We start from the raw sequence: 9,867 nt of genomic DNA on the forward strand, positions 1-9,867 counted from the left end.
CCCTATCTATGTCTGAGCGTGTCGTGCAAACGCTCCTTGAACTCCCGCTGCATTGGGGCCGTTACTGCTGCCCTGGGGAGTCCGCTCGTGACATATAAGCGCGGGGCCGTGCAGTATTTGGAGAAGAAAAAAAAACCGTTGTGACCGCGGGCGCGGACGCCCGCCCACGCCGCGCCTCTCATCGCGCACGGCCGCTTCCGCCGCCGCGCCCAGCGCTGTCCCTCGGCGCTTGCCGTCGCCTCGCAGCCAATCAGGCGGCGCGTGGCAGCGCGGGAGCCGTGCGGCGCCATGGAGGAGGTGTGCGCGCGGTTCGTGTCGCAAAAGATCAGCAAGGCCCGATGGCGGCCCCTGCCCGCCGCCGCGCTGCAGCACCCCGACCTCTTCGCAACCGGCTCCTGGGACAACGAGGTAGCGCGGCGCGGTTCCCCCGCCTCGGGCTCCTCGGCCGCTGCGGACAGCCGCCGGGGAGCCCCGTTACGCGAACTCCAGGTAAAAGCGGCGTGTTGTTTCCCTGCAGGACAACCGCGTCTCCGTTTGGTCTGTGGGAGATGCGGGAAGCGCGGGCCTCAATGGAGAATATCAAGGAGAGCCTCAGCTGCTGTGTGACATTCGGCACGACGGTGACGTGATGGACATGCAGGTGAGGGAGCTGCTCTGTAAGGGCTGGTCACCTGGGACAAATGGGCTGATAATGAGCTGAGATTTGAAAAAGAAAGTTATGAAGAATGGCAGAATCAATCGGTATCGGTTTGTGCGTGTTTTACTGCTGCTACTGACACATCTGAATACTTTGAATTGAATTATCATCTTAGTGTTGATACCGACTCATAACATGCTTATTAATCTCTTCAGTTTTTGGATCAAGAGAGAATTGTTGTTGCCTCCTCAACAGGAAGTGTGACTATATTCCGTCATCATCAGAACAACCAGGTAGGTACCTTCAGCTGTGGTCTGTTCAGTTGGATCTCAGCATAAGATTTCTCAGATTTAAAGCAAGAGATGTCTGTATTCAGGAATAAATTTGTTCAAAGCATATTAGAAAAAGAGAAAAGGAGAGAAAAACATCTTGCACATGTACAACATAAATCAGATTCCAGAGCCAGACAGATTGGGTTCTGTTAATATGTTGTAAGTAGTCCATTCACTAAAAACATACTTGAGTTTATATGCGGTTATTTATGAGAATAAAAAATTTCAGGGAGTGGGAATGAATGAACTTGCACGTTTATTTATTTGCAACAGCATGACAAAGACTAATATCTGTTAATAGCTTCATGTGGTAATTATGATAAACTGAGTTTTTTTTAATCAGAATCTAAATCTGACCTTACATTTTATAAAGGCCTCAGCTCCTTTTTCTTTATCCTAGGGAAAGATTGGAGACAAAAGTGTAGTGAGAGACATTTCACATTCAGACATAGATACTATTAATTCTGAGTTCTCTCTCGTGTGAAAAAGATGGTTCAGAGCTGACAGTGCCTCACTGACAGGGGTCCAGGGAAATTCAGATCGCTGGATCTTATTTATGTTGAAGATTCCTATTCCAGTGAGGCAATATGGCTTTCCTGAAGCTTCTTTCCAATTGTGTGAATATTTGTGAATGCTCTGAAAGCTTTGCTCAATCAGGATCATTATTTACCAGCAGAATTTCATGTCTGGTTACTGCTTAGACTCTATCTGCCAGTCACCGGTGGGAGAACGCCCATTATCATGTAGATCAATACACAGCTTGTGGTGGAGCAGCGTGTACCGGAGTCATCTGCAACAACCCAGAAATTGTCACTGTTGGAGAAGATGGTAGAATTAATCTTTTCAGAGCTGACCAAAAGGATGCGGTGAGGACTATAGGTATGCCAAGTAAATGCTTAGCATGTTTTGGTTTGGAACAGTTTGGTTGGTGAATAAAACAGAATATTCATTTTTGCCAAAGCACTGTTGTGTGACAGAAAGGAAAGCAATTGAGAATTAAATTAAATATTCCCAGGTGAATGTATTTCTTCCAGATCATTCCTATATTCCTCCAGACTTCAAGTATTTGAAGTATATTTCAGATATGTTTCAGTATGCATTCATAGTTCAAATGTTTGTAAGCTGTGTTTTAACTGGTGGAGATTTTAAGATTTAACATTCTCAGTAAGCTCTGTTTGATCTGGAATCGTAGCTAGATGCTATGATAGGATGCATGAAACGGTTACATTTCCAAAAGCATTGTGTCACCCGTTGTTTGTAAGTAGGAGTCAATTACTACTGTCATTTCAATTCATTATTTGTAGTAAGATTAACCCTTGTGCTATCCATATTCAAAACCATCAATTTGTGTGGAAAAGAATTTGTATGTTTGAAAGGAGCACCAGGAGCCAGAAATTACTATTTGTCCTCTGTTCTACCAGATATCATGGCTTACAGCCATCATCTCTCACTTAGTGAAATGGGTTCATATTTCCTTGAGTAAGCTTTATCTAACAGAGAAACAGATGTCTGTGGAAGGTGTCAAAACTTATTCTCAGCATTTCCGTCATGCTAGTCTCATGGAATAGTCTGTAGCAACTGGTGGAAATCCAACTTAAAAGCAGAAATGATCTGAAGCACAGTAACAGCATTCTTGGTAATGGAACTTTCTCCCTGAAACCTCAGTTTGACACATTGCCTGTGTTTCTCCTCAAGTGAAATCTTGCCTCAGATTGATCAGATGAAGGAACTTAGACAGTGATAAGCCAATTAAGGAATGAAGCTCTCTGGGATTTCTAGACAGGGGTACTTGTGTGTGCATGTGTATACATGTGCACACAAGGCAAATCCTATTAATTGCATACAGTTCTTTACTGAAGCTCCTTGAGAACTGCAGGAAGTCATTTTAGAACACAGGAAGAAACACAGAAGTTGCACAAGGCAGAGTTTCAGTAGTAACATGCAAAAAACTAATTCTTCAGTGTTGGGAGGGAAAAAGTAATCAGCTAGAAAGGTTTATTTTAATTTCAAGTTTTCATTTATAAGCAGTAACAGAATGTTTTGGCACAAGTTTAATGAAATAGAATGTTTTGCTGACTCAAGAAGGAGAGGTCTACACAAATCTTTATTTTTCTTTGAGCAGTTGCTCAAATGATTGTATTCAGATTTAATAATGTGCAGGATGCAAGTCATTAATTTTCTTAGTGCTCACTTGATGGAATTATGTAAAAAGGTTTGCATTGTGGAGGTAACATAAACTGAGATTGCACTGAGGCACTGAGCTCAGCAGGAGTATATGCATAAAAGAAATCGTATGTGAATTAACTGAGAAATATCCTTTTGGAAACAGAAATAATGAAATATAAATGAACCATAAATAATTCAGTCAAGTGTATGACCTGGTAAGTGGATCTTGCTTGGACTTTAAGTGGAAAGGACTAACAGAAACTCATCAATTGATTAGAGCTGATTTTAAAAGTTGGAGTGGGTGAGAAGAGGGTGTCTTGGAAGATGCTTCAAAGTTACCTAGGGTGGAGTTCAATATTGTAAGCAATCCTTAGTGTAGATTCCCAAGTCAGTGACATCTCATTGTTCCCCAGGCACTGAGCTCTCTCTCTTTTTTTTTTGTTTTTTTTTTCAAACACACCAATGGAATTCACACACCCTGTGAAATATTCATACAGAGGTACCTTGACATTTCTACTACCGTTTAATGGATTTAAGAGTATAATATAAAACTGATAGGCTTATACTCAACTGCTGTGGAAAAAATCTCAAAAGTTAGAGATGAAGTAGGAATCTTTTGGGGACTAAAGTATGTGTCATTGCTAAATCACTTATTGTTATTTTGCCAGGAAATTGTAAATCCACCACAACTTAAGTGTTCAGTCATTTAGCATTTTTTCTAACTGTGCTGAAGCTTTCATTCAAACATTAAGCAGAAAAAAAATCCTTCACTCAAATGTCTGTAACCTGGCAGTAATGTAAATTTTGTCTCAATACCAGGAAAGGTATTCCTATTTTGCAACCAAAGAAATCTCCTTTGATTTTAATTCATTTTTAAAAAGTTGGAGTCAAAGTAGACTTAATGTTACCCCATCATAATTGAGATGAAAGATTTATATACAACAGAGCGATGCTAAATGTATGCAGTGCTTGTTTTAGTCTCTCCTAAAGCCCCTCTTAAAGCTTCAAGTCAGTGCTGTGAGCTGTTTTTGACATTTGTAGAAAACTGTGATCAGAAGGAGCACTGTAGAAAAGGACCTGGAAAATGGCTTTTCCATTAGTTAAGATTAACAGACAAAGCATTGTCTCTGTTAGTCTTTAAGGATGAGTATAATACTGATGGCTGCTTTTGGAAAATGCCTAAAGAAAGTGTTATAAACACTGATTGCTGAAATAAGTGCTTCTGTGTACCACTGTTTCGTGTTCTCAGCAAGAGTTACGGTTTCTTGTAGGAGAAACAGAAAGGAAAAGAACATCCTGAAAAATTCCATAGCCCTTCTTGCATTTGCGGATGCAGAGCTTGTAAAGAAAACTCTCAGGAAAGTCACAGGCTTGGCTAAATTGATTCTTCTTGGGTACTCCAGAAAGAAACCTTATGCATCAGCAAGTGGGTCATTAAGCACTGAATCTAATTAAATACAGTTTCTTAAAGATTTGTCTAGATAATATTTCTATAGAAGCAAGGTTATTCTTGCAACACTTAAAATTTCCCATGGCGCTGGGCCATCTCTGACCCTGAAAATGTGGTCTGATTTTAGAAGAGCTGTTTTGTGTTTATTAAATAGAGATAAACATTCAGTAGGTTTACCTGAATTTGTAGTTTAATGCTTTGCTAACCTCTCTTGCAGACAATGCGGATAGCAGTACACTCCATGCTGTGACTTTCCTTCGCACAACTGAGATCTTGACAGTAAATTCAATTGGACAGTTGAAAATATGGGACTTGAGACAGCAAAGAAATGAGCCAGCTCAAATATTTTCTTTGTAAGACCTTAATTTTTGTCTACTTCCTGAGAAGCACATGCTACTTTATATCTGATTTTAGTCTTTCCTGATGCCACCACATTCTTGGCAATGGGATGATAAATAACCTTTTTTTTCCCCAAAATATTTCTACTGCTTTGGTATTTCAGTACCAGAAGCAGAGTCTGCTTAATTACTGTTGTGAGTCAGCACTGTAATGGTCTGTTTTGTGATCTAACTCTGAAAGACTATTGTATCTGCACATTTGTTCTTTAAGAGAAAAGCAAAGCACTTCTTCCTATTTAGCTGATTAATTATACATGGTTTTTTTCCCAAAAGGTCTGTAAAAAAATTGCTGACATTTGAAATGTTTCTGAATGATAACTTTATGCCTTTTAAGATATTGTGAGAAAGCAACCACAGAGCTAGATTCATACCCTGTTGTTTGTGGAATAGTTCCTGTTGCCATTAATAGGCTTAGGGTTTGGTACCTGATCAGTGCCTCATCTTCCCTGTAACTCAGATCTCCCTCTGTAATTGGCTGTATATGTTGCAACTGTAATTATAACTTGAATATCAGAGTAACCTTCTTGTAGGTATATTTGAAATTTTTGTACACTCTTGTAAAGCTGTTGCATGTTGTGTAGGTGCCTGTATGCCCAAGGGCCAGAACTTGCTGCCTCTCCAGCCCTAGCAGCCTGTTACTACTATAGGTCTTAACTCCGTTAGGTGTCATGTGGCTGCAGTTGATACAGTTGCCCTGTTGGTCGACATTCATCCAGTGTAAGAGAAAATGTAAATTGAATGAAGGATTGATGTATATATTTATTTTTCTTCTCTTTTACAGGACGGGTGACAGAGTTCCACTGCACTGTGTGGACAGACACCCCAGTCAGCAACACATTGTGGCCACAGGGGGCCAGGATGGGATGCTGAGTATCTGGGACATCAGGCAGGGTACTATGCCAGTGTCCCTGCTAAATGCTCATGAAGCAGAAAGTGAGTATCCAAGTTAAGGAAGAGAGAAGGTGTTTTAGAAAAAGGTTCTGTAAATCCTGGGTAAAAAACTTGGATATGTTTAGCAGGAGTAGAAAGCAATCAATCGTATTTGCTACATAAAGTGCCTTTATCCAATTGGTTTTGTTGTTTCCTCTCTGCATATGAAATTGTTCTCATCTAAAAGGCAACTCTGTTTAAATTAAAACTAGAATTAGTAAGCAGTTCTTTGTTAGCCATTAGAGACATTTAAGCAGAAAATAATTTCTTATGAAGTGGGTATATTAATAGTTTCTACTTATAGAAACCGATGCTGCAGTATACAGCATAAAGCAGCAAGGTGGGAATAAACTTAAAAACATAAAGGAGGGAGAAATGAAGATAGTACACATGCATTTGGTGATTTCACAGTGCTGAAATGGCTCACTTTTATTTAATATGAATAATAGTAATTCATTTTGTGCTGAACATCTTTACTGCTGTAATTTTATTTAAGGATTAAGAAATAAGCTTTGAGTTAAGTTTTACTGTCAAATATTTTTCTCAGTTGTGGTATTTAGACACAATTGAATAACGTGCATGCTGGGAAGGGGTGTATGTGTTGTGTGCAGATTTAAACTGATAGTAGAGAAGGTGGCATAAGAAATTATTCAGAATGCCTGAATTTAGAGAAGATTGTAACCTCTAGCGGCATGCATAGTATTGAATATGGGGCATTTGATTTCTTTCTTTTTTCTCTCCTTTGAAGGGAAAACTGTAGTAATAACTAAAGGTGGGGTTTGGAGGCTTTCTTCCCGCCTACTCACCACACCAGTTGAGAATGGAAGCTTTTGGTGGGAGCCTGAGTGCATGTCCATGTCATATTTAACAAGAAGACATTGAGCTTTGTATCTGATATTTTTGAAATGGTTTTGTTCTTTTCCAGACCCTGAGGATCCAGGCTGTCTTTATTGGTCCATAAAGTTTTTTTTGGTTTTTTTTTTGTTTTTTTAAAGTGTTTCCTTCTTGGAAAGCAGTAGCATTCCTCTGTTTAGTTGAAGTTCTCTTTTCATTTACTGGAGCTGACAGCTCTTTCTCACCACCCTTCTCACAAGCAAACCTGTAGGAGGCTCTTGCTGAGTGACTCCATTCTGCATATGGCCAAGCTAAATAATGGTGCTCCCACTGATGTATGTTTACTATTAAGTACACTCCTTTTTATTTGTGCAAACACTGTACTAAATGATATATCCTACAGTGCTGTGGCAACAGTAGGACCACACTGGCCTTTGAGGCACGTAGTGCTCTTCCAGACTGGATGGATAAGTGAAATACTTACATTTGAAATGGCTGGAAATTGTGGTGACTTTATTATCCATAGCACTATCGTTACTGAAAGAAGCCATCCTGATTTACAGTTGGAAAGCTATTTGTCTCCTTTCATTAATAATACTTCAGATATTTTAAGAAAAAAGTGAGCTCTTAGGGTGTCATAATCACTAGTTGGATTTCAGTAATGGAGGAACCGAACTGCTTTTAGGATCACTGCAATGTAAAATATTTAGGAGCATGATTATACTTTTAAAGTAAGGTTTCTTTTTCTTTTTTGGTTTTTAATATTTGTAGTGTGGGAAGTTCACTTCCACCCCTCCAACCCCGATCACTTATTTACATGTTCTGAAGATGGATCTCTTTGGCACTGGGATACTTCCACAGACGTATCTGAAAAACCATCTTTTCTTCATCAAGGTAAGAATGTCTGAAGTTAGATTGCATTTAATTTGTCAGATGGCAGCATAATTAAAGCCATTGTGCTTATTTATATAATCCAATTATAATACAGTCCTAATTCAGAAAATTAAAATGTTTTATGTTCTTAGAAAGAAAAGACTGATAGGCTTCAGAAAAACTGCTTAAAAGCAAGCACTTGAGTGGGGTTCTTCTGTTTTTAATTTGTCCTTGCCATACTCTGTCCTGTACATAAAGAGGCACATCTGGTATTTCAAGCCCAGTTAAAACTCATACATGCACAGAAAAGACATGAAGGCAGGCTAAATGACCTTAGTCTCTGAGGGAGATGTGCAACACTTTATAATACCAAAATAAATGGTAAGTTATTAAGATAGTGGAATTGTGAATTTGCTCATACGTAAACTTATCAAAGTCATAACTAGATTGTTCCTGAATGAAACGATCTCTTCATGTTGTGCAGGATTTTAATTGATCATATGATACTGACTTAATAGAAAGGTTTCACATCACATCACGATCATAAAGACTGCTTGATTGTTTGTAACTTCAAATTATAAACAGTAGAGAAATGTTCCCCTTTTTTATAAACTGATTTCCCTATCTTCCTTGTTCTTTTTCTTCTAGGAGGAAGAAGTACTGCCTATATTTCCCACAGCACCATTAACCAGTCTGTAGTAAGTGCCTGGCTAAGCAACGATCCAACCAAGGACCGAATGGAAATCACCAACCTAATTCCGAATCAGACTTTGTCTGTGAATACTTTAGATGTTTTGGGACCATGTCTAGTGTACGGTACTGATGCAGAGGCTATTTATGTCAACAGACAACTTTTTGCATGAACTTCTTCCAGTATCCCTTTGAAGTGCTGATCACCTTTAACTACAGAGAAATGTTGTCCGTTTGATTTGACTTCTTAACTACGCTGAGTGTTATCAGCATGTGGAGGAGAGGCTTTCAGTTGGCCTGCCATTGCAGAAGGAATACAAGTTATCCCAGATTCTGAAAGCTCTCACTCATTACTGATGCTTCAGCATGAGTAGCCAAGTACATTTACATGTCAGCTTGCTCTGATTTCTTCCCTGATGCCTGTTTTTGCTAAGCAGACATGGTAGTTGCTAGGGCAAAAATACACGTTGTAAAATTATTTCCATAATACACCCAAGGTGAAGTAAAGGCAACACAAACTGCTTTTTTTTTTTTTTTTTTTTTTTTTTTAAACATTGAGACTTTTTTTTTTTTTTTCAAGTATTAATTCAAGGCCAAACTATGGGTTTCTTTGGAATTCTTTTTATGTCATTTGAGACAGATAAGATTTTTTTTAATCTGAGGGTTTTTTTAATGTGTTTTGGGAACATAACTTTTTATCCTAGGCCTTGAGAACAAGAGAGGAAAGCTGTTAGAGCTCTGAAATATGAAAGGTCCTGTCAGAATCTTAACATTTTAAGAGCATTATTTCAGGTTACTTACAGCTTTGTCATGGATATTAAAACCCAAATGTTAAAATGTCTCATGTTAAAACTTGATCATTATAAGCTGTCAGTTATTCTCAACAGAAGACTGTTTATGTAGTTATATGATTCAAGAAGTGAGAGACTTGTTGGCTGTGTTTTTGGGTGTGAGACTGAGACTTACTCAACTTTGGACTTGTCCTGTCAACCAACCTTCCACATCTGGTCTTTTGTAATCTTTGGAAGGTTGATTTTATGAATAATGTCATTCCTCCCTTTTGCTGCAGAGAACAGTTTCTCTTTTTAATAAATATTCTACAGAAGGACAGTGGTGTGACTTTGTACATTAGTTCAAATAGATGTACCTGTAGCCATCTGCTCAGGAAGGTAAATAAGTATCGATTCTGAGTGGGATCTGGGTTATGGAGGGCAGTGCGAGTATTGGGGCAGCAGCAGACGATGTGACCGGGTGTTAAGAGACGTTGTCCATCAAACGAGCTTTATGTTACTTTCAAGTTGTCTGCAGAGGCACTCGACGTACCGTTGTAAGAATGTGCTGATCTGAATTTCTTGTGCACCCCGTTGGACAGCGGGGCTTGTTGCCAAGAGGGCTGTTGGTCTTCAATTTTTCTTCCCGAGTTGTGCGCAGCGTACTGCCGAGAAGTGCAGCCCCCGGGGCCAACCATCGGGCAGCCCGCGGCAGGGGCCGGGCCGGGCCCCGCCTCGCCTCGCCTCGCCTTCCCTTCCCCGCCCGGGCCGAGGGAGCGGGGGGAGC

The 9,867-nt window shown here is 39.7% G+C and overlaps 1 protein-coding gene across 1 annotated transcript; it reads left to right on the plus strand.

Moving 5' to 3' along the window:
• The first annotated feature begins 212 nt into the window (after positions 1–212).
• On the plus strand, positions 213–9,420 carry NUP43 (nucleoporin 43). Its single transcript, XM_048936184.1, has 8 exons — positions 213–408; positions 518–640; positions 853–930; positions 1,671–1,848; positions 4,803–4,938; positions 5,765–5,916; positions 7,519–7,641; positions 8,269–9,420. The coding sequence occupies exons 1-8, from the start codon at positions 289–291 to the stop codon at positions 8,481–8,483; spliced, it is 1,125 nt and encodes a 374-aa protein (XP_048792141.1). The 5' UTR covers positions 213–288; the 3' UTR covers positions 8,484–9,420.
• The last annotated feature ends 447 nt before the right edge of the window (positions 9,421–9,867 follow it).

The sequence above is a fragment of the Lagopus muta genome, chromosome 2 (assembly GCF_023343835.1).
Source record: "Lagopus muta isolate bLagMut1 chromosome 2, bLagMut1 primary, whole genome shotgun sequence".
NCBI classification, from domain to species: domain Eukaryota; kingdom Metazoa; phylum Chordata; class Aves; order Galliformes; family Phasianidae; genus Lagopus; species Lagopus muta.

Bases quoted from the DNA above. Each gene is read 5' to 3' on its own strand.
- NUP43 (XM_048936184.1), top strand. From the start codon at position 289: ATGGAGGAGGTGTGCGCGCGGTTCGTGTCGCAAAAGATCAGCAAGGCC. The intron at 409-517 runs GTAGCGCGGCGC...GTTTCCCTGCAG, and splicing joins CCGGCTCCTGGGACAACGAG to GACAACCGCGTCTCCGTTTG. The intron at 641-852 runs GTGAGGGAGCTG...TAATCTCTTCAG, and splicing joins GTGACGTGATGGACATGCAG to TTTTTGGATCAAGAGAGAAT.